Here is a 14,026-nt window from a genome sequence, read left to right on the forward strand (position 1 = left end):
TGATGTTCTCTCAATGTGTGTAGGACCTCCGCAACGTGTTGGCGATGTTCGGCCTCACTCCGGGAGTAAATGAGGATGTCATCTATGTACACTATTACACAGTGGTGAAGAAACTCCCGGAGGACTTCATGAATGAAGTTTTGGAATACGGAGGGGGCGTTGACCAGACCGTAAGGCATGACCTCATATTCATAGTGGCCAGTAGGGGTCACGAATGCTGTCTTCCATTGGTCCCCCTCACGTATTCTTATCAGATTATACGCGCTGCGGAGGTCCAACTTAGTGAAGACTTTAGCTTCTCGGAGCTGTTCCAAAGCGGCTGGTACCAGAGGAAGGGGATATCGGTATTTTACTGTACCGTTATTTAGGACCCTGTAGTCGATGCATGGACGCAGCCCTCCGTCCTTCTTGGCCACAAAGAAGAAGCTTGAGGCGGCTGGTGATTTTGAGTGACGTATGTACCCCTGACTCAGAGCCTCCCTTATGTAATCTTCCATTGCCTGATTCTCTGGAAGCGAGAGCGGGTAGATCCTACCTCTTGGCAACTGGGCATCTGGAACTAGGTCGATCGCGCAGGTCCCATGGCCGATGCGGCGGTAGCTGGGAAGCTCTCTTGGGGCAGAAGACATCATGAAAGGAGCTGTACTCCTTAGGAATGTGGATAGACTGCTTCTCAGGAGGGCTCTCGACCGATGTTGCAAACAAAGAAATGGGGTTCCGACCTTGAAGAGGGAGATTTGGAAAACAGGCAGGTGTACATCCAGATCCCCATTTCTTTATCTCTCCTGTGCCCCAAGAGATGATGGGATCGTGCTTCACCAGCCACGGGCGCCCTAGAATGATGTCCATATTTGCACCCTCCAGAACCAGAAATTGAATCCTCTCTTGATGTAACAACCCCACTTGAAGAAGGATGTCTTCGCATTGTCGATGGATACGGGTCGAAGATCGAGTGCACTGGGTTATCGGTTGTATCTGGTATATATGCGAGGACGCCTCAGTACGGAGGTGGAGTTGACGACAGAGGGATTGGGAGATGAAGTTCCCTGCTGACCCGGAGTCGATGAGGGCTGTGACAAGGAGAGAAATAGAGGCAGTAGTTATTTGTACGGTGGTAGTAAGTGGTTTACATTGTTCAATATTCGTACTGAATACACTCACTGAAGTCCGAATGGGACGAAGGGGACACTCCATACGGGTGTGTCCACTGACACCGCAGTATAGACACAGACCCCGGGTCAGCCTCCTCTGTCGTTCCGCTGATGTCAGTCTTCCAGACTCTATTATCATGGGTTCTGGTTCTGGAGAGGCTGTTGACTCAGGCGATTGGAGGAGTGCAGACGAGGGGGTGATGGTGTCCTGTTGATAGGAACGGAGACGATCGGAACATCGGAGAGAATGTTGGATGAATCTCTCCAGACCCATTGTATCATCTAATGTGGCCAGTTGGATTCGGAGAGTGGGTTCCAAGCCGAGCCGGTACGTGGTCAACAACGATCTCTCATTCCATCCACTTGCAGCTGCTAGAGTGCGAAACCGGAGAGCATATTCCTGTGTAGATAGAGTACCTTGCTTTAGATGATACAGCTGCTCTCCAGCGGCTACTTCCCCATCAGAACGTCCAAACACCTCTTTGAAATACTCCGTGAAGGTAGTGATGGAATTCATGACCGGCCCGGCTTGGTTCCAGATCGTCTCAGCCCATTTAAGTGCAGGTCCAGAGAGTAGAGATACGATGTAGGCGATCTTCGACTTATCTGTGGGATATAGAGAAGGTTGCATTTCGAATATGAGGGAACATTGTAACAGAAAACCATTGCACTCCCCCGCTCCGCCTGAGTAGGGCGCTGGTCGGGCCATGGGACTGGAAGGAAGGGCCGAAGAAGAAACTGTGGAGGCGGAAGTGCTCGGTGCTGGTGGTGCGTTGGAAAGTGGAGCTGGTGGCTGTAGAATCCGCTTCAACTGGTCCACCAGCTCTTGAAGGTGATCGGGGGTGCTCATGTTGTCGTCGTTAAAGGTCCGGGCTTCTGTTATGAAGCGGACAGGAGACAGAGGTAAGGAAATCGTTTGTTTTAGCTGAGGATGACTACGCTGAGTGGTCGCTCAGTTGTCCGCTTTCGTCGAGACGAGCCCGGACAATGAGCGACTGGAGTGCTGTGCTTTTATCTGGTGCTCGTGAATGTGATGCAGCTGTGTGCTCATTAGAAGTCAGGTGATGGTGATCTTCGTGAGTGGGGGTCGTGAGAGCCTGACCAATCCATGACAATATCAGGGAAATATATACTGTTTCAAAAGTATTTTAAAGTAATGATTAAATAACTTGTGTTACAATTAAGAGCAGTATATATTCGTTTTAACACCATAAAAAGTATTGAACATGTATATCTGTATTTTAAAGCATTTAAATATCATGTTTGACTTTTTTTATTCTGTTGAAGAAAATGTTTTGAAGAAAGTTGGAAACCAGTAGCCATTATCCCCTTTCTCACAGTGATACCAGTAAATATCTGGAAAATTTCCAGAAAGACTTTACCTGTAAATTAAAAAAGTGCTGCTCACACAGGCGAGGACGTTTAAAAATTATTCACACATCCATTCCAAAATACTGAAAATTCTGACATCATTAACAATAAATGGCCTCTAAACCGCTGCACTTGTATTTGTAAACATAATAGGGGTCAGGCTTTTGTTGATGGTTTCACTTTTATTCAAATCTTTAGCATTCATGCAGCTGCATTTGTCCCAGAAACATTTAAAGGCATAAGCGTGAACCGCAGCTAAATGTTTACCCATTTGACTACATTACAAATTCTGTGGATGGATAAGTATTGAGAACAACTTCGATGTAAACATATGGAGGAACATTTTCGCATCTTAAGATGTAAATTTGTTTGTGTGCTAGCACTCACCGGAGCACTCCTTCTCGTGCAAGAGTGCAGGAAAACTCACAGCGGTTCATCGTAAGCATTTTATCAATAATTTTTTCCACAGTTGGCATTAATAATGAACATAGAAATGTAATCTGACTAACGACTAGAAGCTAAATGTGTCTGGAAAAGTATTCAAAGGCTTTTATTTTGATAAACAGCACGGACGTGAATGCTTCTGAATGTTCTGATTGGCTGGAGTAGATGTCTCACATCAGAATGTTCTAATTGTGAACATGCTCTTTACGGCAATTTTCCTTCTGCGTTCACACAGAGCAGCATTCCTGCAAATTACCGGAAATGTTACAACTTCTCTTTTCTAGAAAATTGCCAGAATAAATTTACTGGTATTTTCAAATTGGGCCTGTTCACACGTAAATCCTTTCCGAAAAATTGATAGTAAAACTTTTGATGAGGTGTTTTGCTTTTAATACTTCGGGTGTATTTTAATATAGCTAATTTTGATGAATTAGCTATAACTTTTGACCGCTTTTTCTTTTTTTATGCTGTTATGTGTGCATTATATTTTACACTCATATGCAAGGTGACTGAAATTAAAATTAAAACACAAAAATACTGAGCCATTATTATTTTACATTTTAAAAATAATTTTAAGGAGAACATTGACGTTTTGAAAACTGAACTGAACTGAAACCATATTATTAAAAATAAACTTGCGGGACTTAATTTACGTCATTATTTTTATTATAAGTTTAGTAATCAGCTTGAGGTAGGTCAATTTATTTTTACGCTTTTGATGAAGTAGCATTCAACTTAAGAGCTCTTTAGAACATATATCTGTAAATAAATGTTTATTTAGGCCTATTTAATTAGTCATTTATTATTTACTTACAATAATTGAGAAAATGAGATAGTAAAATATAATCAACAAAGGAAAATATAAATGAAAACTGTGAATGAAAACATACATGAAAAGTCTTAGTCCTACCACTTTAAAATAACAAACACTGTACATCGCTCTATATTATTATTTTTTTATTTAGGCCTACTTATATTTGTATGTATCTTTGTACTTTCTTTTTAGTTGTCTTATATTTTTCTTTGATTTGTCTTAAATTTTATTTTCCAAAATGAATCCTCATTTCACTTAATAAGTTTACAATGATAATAAAGCTTAACAAATTAATGAAGGAATTATAATGCTTTGTTTCATTCTTTCATGTTCATTTACAAGTGGCAGTGTATTTACAGACACTGTATATTTCTGTTAAATAAATTCAGTTTGCATCCCGTCCCTTTGTGCTCCCTGGTGGCATAGTCGTAAACAGCAGTTATTCCTAAAAACACGTTCTTACTTCTTTAGTGCGGCGGCGGTACAAGGCACGGCGGTTAAGCTCATTTTAAAGTGTCACCCACTGTATATGTGTCAAAGGGGCTATTGACATCCATAGTATTTGTTTTTTCTATTATTGAAGTCAATGGTTACAGGTTTTCAGCCTTTTTTCATTATATATTCTTTAATGTTCAACAGAATAAAAACCTTATAAAGGTTTGGAGCCACTTGAGGGTGAACTATTCATTTTGCAGGATGGGACTAGTTAAATAATGTGTTCTATTGAGGTCTGGATGTATATTATGCAAATTATTAACTGTAAATTACATTAATTATAATATAAATACACACTTCTTCAATTACAATAATCCAGATACACCAATATTAGAACCACTGATATAAGATATGCAGTACATATCAAATTTAACAGTTACCCTTTGTATCTGAAATTATTTATTCATTTTTGAGGTTGAGGTGTTTTGTTCCCATTTTATCCTTTTTCATTGTCTCTCCTTTACCGTCTCTCTCTCCTCCTCTAGTCACGTCTCTAAGTCTTTTCTGTTTTCTAAAGGACAGCTGTCTGTGGTTTGCCTGCTCAGACTTTAGACAGCTGTCATATACACAATCCTCTCTTCTCCTTGACACTCCAGCTGAAGTGTGAACTGTAATGTGAGGTGCTTTTGCTTAGGGAACATGCAGCAGTCAAAGTAATTGACTGTCAGATTTTCAAATCGCAGGATATTTCTCTTCCTCTCTGACTTTTACGAGCATTCCTTTTAAACTTTTCTAGGTTTTCTTTTCCCTTTTGCCCTTTTCCATTTTGTTCGATTTAACTTTTTCTGTCACTCACCTTTGTCCATAATGTACTCGTGCCCTTTCTCGTAAATGCTTGCTCACAGACCTACACTTCTTACACCTTGTGATCCAGATGTTATCGCAGTACTACATTAAATGCACAATATGCTGTATCATTCTTAAAGCCAAGATAATCCAGTCTAATCCGGGTTTAACAAGAAAAAAGGACCAACCTGGAAGAGAACCAAAATGAAAACTGAGCCTGAGTGCTAATCCACAACTGTCGCGCTTAAATGTTTCCTTTCCTTCTGTGAAAACTCTGACTTTGAACTTTTTAAACCCTGTCTATTCCTCTGTCATTCATTCTCTCTGTTTGCAATCCTTCAGTTCTTATTGCCTCAGGATGTGTCTCTGTCTTGACAGGAAGTAGACATGGCATTTATTTGTTGTGACAGGGCTCAGATGTGATCTGACTCTGCGAGTCCTTCATATGTAGAGCAACATGAGCTCTGTAGTATATGAAGTGTTACCTGATGCTACATGTTATACAATAACATTAGCAGCCTGGAAAGCCTGCGCTTGTGAGTGGAAAGGAACTCTAGCTCAGACTGAAAGCATATTAGTTTGTTATGCCTTATTTTTCATCAGAGCCCACCAGTTCACAACTTCAGTTTACATAATTGAGACACAACATGAACAAGAAAAAAGAACTATTCCAAGCTGTAACTAAAAAGAAATCGGGTAAAACAGTGTAAAAATGTTGTTGTGTAAAAAACACTTTGAGCTCTATTTAAATGATCTAAGTGTAAAGCACATGGCGCAAAAGCATTAGGGTCCAAATCCACTTTTTTATTTTAAGAATGGGAAAATAAGCTCTGTGCCGTGGCACATGGTCTAAAAGGGTTGTGCTTATTCTCTTAATTAGTTATGGGTGTGTTTTGACTATAACATGCATTAAACCAATCAGAGTCTCATCTCTCATCTCTAACTTCTTTAAGAGTCAGTTGCGTCTCGCCATGGCACATTTGCTATTTACATGTAAGACTTTGTAAGTGGAAAAACTGAATGCTTTACTAGCGAGAAAACCATTAAACAGACCATCTGCAGCTCGAGGATAAAGAATAAAGAGGCCTCCTCCATTCGGCCTCTACCCAAAGCTCATGACCATAGGTGAGAGTAGGAACGTAGATTGACTGGTAAATCGAAACTTTGCCTTTCGGCTCAGCTCCTTCTTTACCACAACGGACCGGTACATTGACCGCATTACTGCTGCCGCTGCACCAATCCGCCTGTCAATCTCAGGTTCCATCCTTCCCTCACTTGTGAACAAAACCCAGAGATACTTGAACTCCTCCACATAGGGTAAGGACTTTCCGTCAACCTGAAGATGGCAAACTACCTTTCTCCAGTAGAGCACCATGGCCTCGGACGTGGAGATGCTGATTCTCATCCCAGCCGCGTCACACTCTGCAGCAAACGGCCCAGTGCCCTGCTGGAGTCCAACATGCACTGGAAACAAGTCTGACTTATTGCCGGCAATACAAACCAGACTCCTACTCTGTTCTTACAGGGACAAGACGGCCCTTAACAGAGCGCCCCTGACCCCATACTCCCCGAGCACAAAACACATGTGAACTGGTTGGGCACACTCCCATTAACCCTCGAGCACTCTGGTGAGGGTATATAACTGGTCCAGTGTACCACAGCCCAGACGAAAACCGCATAGTTCCTCCTGGATCCTTGGTTCAACCATCGGCCGGATCCTCCTCTCCAGTACCCCGAACCACCACCCCAGTTGTCCAGTCCACACGTACTGTCCCCGAACTCTATACGACGTTGTAGAGACGTGTCAGCCAAGACAGCCCCACAACACCCAGAGACCTAAGATACACAGGGTGAATCTCATCCCCCCCTTCTGCTGTGTCTATATGGAGCTGCTTTCCCCTCCTGAGGTGCAGGACAGTTTGCCAGAATCTCTTTGTGGCTGACCAAAAGTCTTCCTCCAATAGCCCCCCCGAACTCTTCTCAGGCCCGACGTTTTGCTTCTGCAACCGCCCGGGCTGCAGCATGCTTGGCCTGTCAATACCCATCAGCTGTCTTGGGAGTCCTGCAAGCCAACCAAGCCCTGTAGGGCTCCTTTTTCACCTTAATGGCATCCCTTACATCCGGTGTCCACCACCGGGTTCGTGGATTACTGCCCGACAGGCATCACACCCCTTACGGCCACAGCTCCTCATGGCCGCATTGACAATGGAATCAGAGAACATGGACCACTCAGTCTCCATGTCTCCAGCCTCCCTCGGGATCTGGTCAAAGCTCTTCTGTAGGTGAGAGTTAAAAATCTCTCTGACTTGAGGTTCAGCCAGACGTTCCCAGAGGACCCTCACAATACGCTTGTCTGTCCAGCTTTCCCCCCTGCCAGCGGATCCAACTCACCACCAGGTCGTGATCACTTGACAGCTCTGCCCCTCTCTTTACCTGAGTGTCCAAGACATACGGAGATCAGATGATACAACCACAAAGTCGATCATTGACCTCCACCCTAGGGTGTCCTGGTGCCATGTGCACTGATGGACACCCTTATGCTTGAACATGGTGTTCGTTATGGACAAACTGTGATTAGCACAGAAGTCCAATAACAAAACACAGCTCGAATTCAGATGAGGGAGGCCGTTCTTCCCAATCATGCCTCTCCAGTTATCGCTGTCATTACCCACGTGGCCATTGAAGACCCCCTGAAGAACAATGGAGTCCTCAGTGTGAGCATCTTCCAGCACCCTTTCCCAAAAGAGGGCCAGGTACGCTGCACTGGTGTTTGGCCCGTAGGCACAAACCACAGTGAGAGACCTATCCCTGACCCGAAGGAGCAGGGAGGCGACCCTCTCGTTCACCAGGGAAAACTCCAACACATGGCGGCTAAGTAGGGAAGCTATAAGCAAGCCCACACTAGCCTGCCGCCTCTCACCTTGAGCAACTCCAGAGCAGAAGAAAGTCCAGCCCTTTTTAAAAAGTTGAGTTCCAGAGCCCCAGTTGTGCGTGGAGGTGAGCCCAACTATCTCTTGTCGGTACCGTTCCACCTCCCACGAAAGCTCGTACTCCTTCCCTCCCAGTGAGGTGACATTCCATGTCCCAAGAGCCAGTTTCTGTGACTGACAATCGGGTTATCATGGTCTTCGACCACCACTCATTCCACAATGTACCGGCCCTTATGGCTCCCCCTGCAGGTGGTGGGCCTGCGGGAGGATGATCCCATGTCGCTCCTTCGGGCTAAGCCCGGCTGGGTTCCGTGGGAAAAAACCCGGCCACCAGCCGCTCGCATATAAGCCCCAACCCCAGGCCCCACGATAACCCCACGATAGGGTAGTGGTTCATGGAGGAAAGACATCCATTAGCCTACATATTTAATTTCGTTTGTTAAGCGCAAATATTTGTTTCAAAACTATTTCTAAATTCAGTTCTAATTTCCAACAAATAAATAAATGAAAAATAATAATGAAGTGTGGTCAAAAAACTTATATCCTAACTCCCATCCTATTCTTATGCCCCATATGGGAATACAGACGTCTCCAAAACCCAACAGGTGGACAAATCTAAACTTGTTTTCATTAAAACAAGTATAAATATACATATAATAAACTAACAATAAAACATTATTCAAACGCAAATTGTCATAAATAAACTTTTTTTTAAAAAAGCCCTCCGACATGAAGATGGCATGGAGGTAGTTGTTTTTATATTTATGAAGAAAATAATAATTTTTGTAACATTTTAATCCTTTATTTATTTCATTTGTTAAGATATTTGTGTATTGCTGTACATCCTGTGTGTCCTAAGCAATATGTAAGTGCTTTGCGTTTATGTGATGTGTGCAAAGTCACATAACTAATGTGCTTTGCGCTTGGGTTTAAGACCAGGTTTCAGTTGGTCAATGGCGCAGTCTATTTCAGTTCCAGACTGAAACTATTCCAGTTTCCAATTCAAAATAGGAAAGCGCCAACAATGTGCCTTAACACACTTCCATTTTAGACCAGGACACCCATGAGTCCACAAAGTGACACAAATAGATTTGCTATTTAAACAACGTGGCACAAAATGCAAAAATTACTGTTGCGATGATCCGGAAATAAAAACAAATCGTGCCAAGCACATCTTGCGCCATATTCCACCGGGTGTATAATAGGGATTTTTACATTGTCAAACTGAATTTTAAAAATTTACAGTAAACAACAACACTACTAATGTCATTAACTGAAAATTCTTACATGCCAACAATTTTTTTTTTCAAAACCACTTGAAAAATAGCATGGAATCATGCAACAATAATCTAATGCTATAAACATAGTAGTAAGATATGATGGAATAGTGATATTAAACTTTATTGTACATAATTGCGTACAAACCTCCTAGAAACGTGTACAGTATTTTAATGAATAAACAATAAATGTGAAATTTAGTTATACAGTTTTTCATTGTAAATTATAATATGAGCTGTTTTCTTTTTCCAAAGGTGCAGATTTAACAGTAGTTTACTGTAAATTAAATGTCATCTTAGATTTATTAGTTTTCACCATATTGTAAGGTATTGTGTTGGCATGTATCCACAAAATAATTTTTTATGCAGCTAAAAAGGCCAGCACTGACAAAATTGCTCAGTTGTGATTGCTTCTCCTACTGTTGGTGTTTTAAAAAAATGCTTAATGTGTAAAATGGATGCTCATTGCCAACAGAAGAAATACACTGTGAAAAAAACACTTTGGTGTACACACATCATTGTTAGTATAGTATTCATATTTGGTAATATAAAAATTAAATATTTGTCTTTTTTTGCAATGTGCAAACCTCTTATAATTTGGCTAATTGGCTAATAATGTAGATATTTAAAAAGATGAAATGGTTTGAATAGTATTACTGTCCATAGAGCCTGTAAGATGAACAATTTTGAGAGAAAGGAAAGTGTAGATTACTATGAAATATTTATGTAATTTGCTTCATGTAAGGGCTTAATTGTTCTTCATTGTTGAAACCATGACAGTATGAATAATTGATGAATGATGAATATTTGATAAGTGATGTTCATTTATGTTTTACACCCAATAGTGTATAGTGTAATAGTAGAAGTTATTGTTGGCCAAAACACAAAAGTATTTTTTGACCTGTTGGTGTAAGCTAAAATTTCTGTTTCACTTCATCAGAAATTTTCTAATAAATTCAAAAAGATATATCAAAATAGTTTTGAATGCATTGCTAGCTGAAGTACTGTCCTCTGCTCTCGGTTCTAGCAAAGTTTTGACCATCTGTTTGTGTGTGCAGGTGCAGGTTTACTGCAGTGCAGGACTCACTGAGCATGTGCCAGGAGTCTAACTTTCCTCTCTCTATCTCTCTCTCTCTGAGCTCATGTTACATAAATAATGAATAAAATAGTAAAGTGTCTATATAATACATATGTACTGTACATACATTGAAAAACTATTAAACTTTTGAAAAAACATACGCAATTAAGAAGAAAAAAACTATAATGTGATTATTAAGATAATTAAATAAAAATATTAACAATAAATAAAACTGTACATTCTTTTAGATGATTTCTAATAATGTCTCTGACTAGTTTTGTCCACTGACTGACTGATCCACTGTGTTTATGACAGGCTAATACATATTTTGTTGCTGTTGATTTCAGAGAGTTCTCTCCCTGATATGCCTTAATTTTTCTGTATTTGTTCGAGAAATAAAATGTGGTGTGATTATCTGGACATTAGAGAAGTATGTGCATCTATTGTTGTGGTGATTGTCACAGTGCAGCAGGTAATGCTCCTAATCTCAAAATGAGATAGGGTGTAAGAGAAGCTTGAATATTGTACAATTGTTTTGAGAAGGGATGTTTTTTGTGAATTGGTTTAAATTAAAAAGGGTTTAAAAGTGAAGTCTCTCTCTAAAGTCGTTTTTATTTATTTAAAAATAGTAATAGTATATTGGTTAAATGAAAACTATTTTTAATACAAGTATCTGTGTAAAATCCATACCTGTGTTTTATGTGTCATTATCTATCATTACATTCTCACAGATGTTCCTCTTCCAATGTGTTTTTCCTCTTTTAAGTCATTACTTCTGCTTTTGTCATCCTTCCTGTTCCCCTGAGTCTTTGTTTTATTGTGCTGGCGGTTTCTCAATTGATGATGATGAGGGATGTTACTGGTATGTTCTTCAGTTTCAGGGTATTTATTCAGTTTTTTAATTATTATTTTGGGATGTAAATATGTAAAAATGTCTACAGTATATTTAAATTTCAATTCAATTCATCTTTATTTCTATAGCGCTTTTACAATGTAGATTGTGTCAAAGCAGGGCGATTTTAAGATATTCATTTTAGGGGGGCTCAGCTCCTTATGAGGTAAAAAAATAAATAATTAATTAATTTAATTAAATGTATATAAGCCTAATAATACATTTATAATTAATCATTTAATAGTAACACATTTAAAACTGTTTGACTAATATGGTGAGGTTGTATGCAAAACTAGCACTCTATTGTATAGACAGGCATGGCAATTTGAGTTCTGAATGAGGCAAATAGGCTCCACATGCCTGTTTACTGTAGTACAGTGTATTAAACAAATATTTAATTAAATTCATATTATTAATTAAATGTTTCTATGTATTAAATAAATAAAACTGCCACTTTCTATTAAATGGCATAAACATAAACAATTTTTTAAATCTATAGGCTAATTCACACATTTAACAATCTGAATCATAATGATAAATTATATATACATATACACATGATATTTCTATTCTATCTCTGTCAGTAACCCTGACAGTTAAAATGGGTACATTCACTAGTACTTTCAAGTGATCGATAAACACACACCTTGTTCTCTCGCTCTGCACAGCTGTGGTTTGCTGATCAAATGGAAAATGAAATACCGGGAGGAGCCAAATTCTGCCGCTGTTTTTATATCAGATGTAAAGAAGACTGAGGTGATAATTTAGCGTACAGTTTATGAGCTAAAATACAGCATAAAAATTTTAGGGGGGCTGAGTAGAAATATAGGGGGGCTACAGCCTCCCCTAAAATAGGCCAAGCGATGCCCATGACACTAAAGTTCTAGTGAATTGAAACAGTGTCGGTTCAGTTTTCAGTTCAGTTTAGTTCAGTACAGTGTTGTTTAATTATCACTGGTGAAAGTCCAAACACTGAAGAGCAAATCCATCGATCGGCAGCTCCACAAGTCCCAAACCAACAAGCTAGTGGCGACAGTGGCGAGGAACAAACTTCACCAATTGACGAAAGTGTAGGAAAAAAAAATTGAGAAAAACCAGGCTCAGTTGTGCACAACCATTTCTCCTCTGGCCAAACTTCTTGTGCAGAGCTGCAAGATGTTTTACAAATCATACACTGGCTTCAGCTTGGCAGATTTTTGCCAACAGTCAAATGTAACGTTGTGGGAAATTGCAGCCATTGTCAATCAGGACAAAAAGTTATTTTTAAATCCTTTCTCATAGTTTCTGTTCTTCTGTTCAGTTTCTCTTCTTCCCATGTGGAATAGGTTATAAGACAAATGAAGAGATTTGTCTTCCCTGCCTGTAACTGGCTTACATGTTCCCTCTGGTGTTTAATACATTAATATAGTGCCACAGCTCCTTTGTGTGCACAGCTGGGATTGATTCAATTCTCTCTCTCTCTCTCTCTCTCTCTCTCTCTCTCTCTCTCTCTCTCTCTCTCTCTCTCTCTCTCTCTCTCTCTCTCAATATTAGGACTGTATCCAGCTTAATCAGTACAAGTTAAAGAGTGAGATTGGGAAGGTAAGCACAACTATAATAAATCATTCTCATATTGTGTTATTTGTATAGTCAACTTGCATAAGCAATCCAGTAAAATGCCATGGCCATGTTGCGTTTCATATAGTCAGGCAGACACTGACCCTTTCTGACCCTCAGCACAGTCTCATAGTCTGACTCATGTTTTTTCCTCTATCCGCTTCTTAAAGGGCTCATATGGTGTTGTCAAGTTGGCATACAATGAAGATGATGACAAATATTACGTAAGTACCCTTTAAAATAGCTGTAATTATTTTCATGTTCTTGTTGCATCATCTGATTAGTGCAGTGCTGTGAGATCGGTCAAGGTGGTTGGTGTGAACAAAATCGAACCTTCTAATGCTAAACCTTCTTTTTGTAATATTATTACTCATTACAATCTTAGTTACACAAGTTACAACAACACATTTTAACGAATGTGCTAAAGAATGGTATTTTTTAAGAATTTATCAACACTGTGAGACATTCACGCTGCAGCACCAGAGAAAAACATTATTGGGTAAAATAGTATGTCTGTGTACTGTTGCTGGAATTCGATGTATCGCCTGATTTTAGAAAACTTGTCAGCAACTGAACAAAAACTTGTCATAGCACTAAAGAGAAAAACAGTGGAATTATTGTGCAACAACTAGTTAAGTTAAGTTAATTAACTGAGTTGCCAGCAGCTACTGTAGGTCTCTGCAACTCTCACATGGTCACCCACTGAGGGGTTGCATCCAGTCAGTATCTGGATGGGAGACCACATGGAAAAGCTAGGTTGCTGCTAGAAGTGGTGTTAGTGAGACCAGCAGGTGGTGCTCAACCTGTGGTCTGTGTGGGTCCTAATGCCCTAGTATATTGATGTGGACTTTATATTGCTCAGTGAGTGCCGTCTTTGGGATGAGATGTTAAACCGAGGTCCTGACTCTCTGTGGTCATTAAAAATCTCAGATTGTCCTTTGAAAAAGTAGGGGTTTAACCCCGGCATCCTGGCCAATTTTGCCTACTGGCCTCCAACATGATCTCCTATCCCCATCTCATAACTGAGTTCATCAATCTGTCTCCTCTCCACCAATCAGCTGGTGTGTGGTGTACAGTCTGGCGCAATATGGCTGCAGTTGTTTCATCCAGGTGATTGCTGCACACTGAAGGTGGATGAGAAGATTCCCCCTCAAAAATGTGTAAAGCGTTTTGAGTGTCCAGAAAAGCACTA

At 40.2% G+C, this 14,026-nt stretch overlaps 1 protein-coding gene across 3 annotated transcripts in view; it reads left to right on the plus strand.

Moving 5' to 3' along the window:
* Nucleotides 1-14,026, plus strand: part of camkk1a (calcium/calmodulin-dependent protein kinase kinase 1, alpha a) — a 155,882-nt gene that overhangs the window by 89,033 nt on the left and 52,823 nt on the right. For all 3 annotated transcript variants that reach the window (XM_056457946.1, XM_056457948.1, XM_056457947.1), the window contains exons 4-5: nucleotides 12,772-12,819; nucleotides 13,005-13,058. In XM_056457946.1, coding sequence (XP_056313921.1) covers nucleotides 12,772-12,819; nucleotides 13,005-13,058 — 102 coding nt within the window. The remainder of the gene's footprint in view (nucleotides 1-12,771; nucleotides 12,820-13,004; nucleotides 13,059-14,026) is intronic.

This window comes from Danio aesculapii, chromosome 5 (genome assembly GCF_903798145.1).
Source record: "Danio aesculapii chromosome 5, fDanAes4.1, whole genome shotgun sequence".
Taxonomy (NCBI): Eukaryota; Metazoa; Chordata; class Actinopteri; order Cypriniformes; family Danionidae; genus Danio; species Danio aesculapii.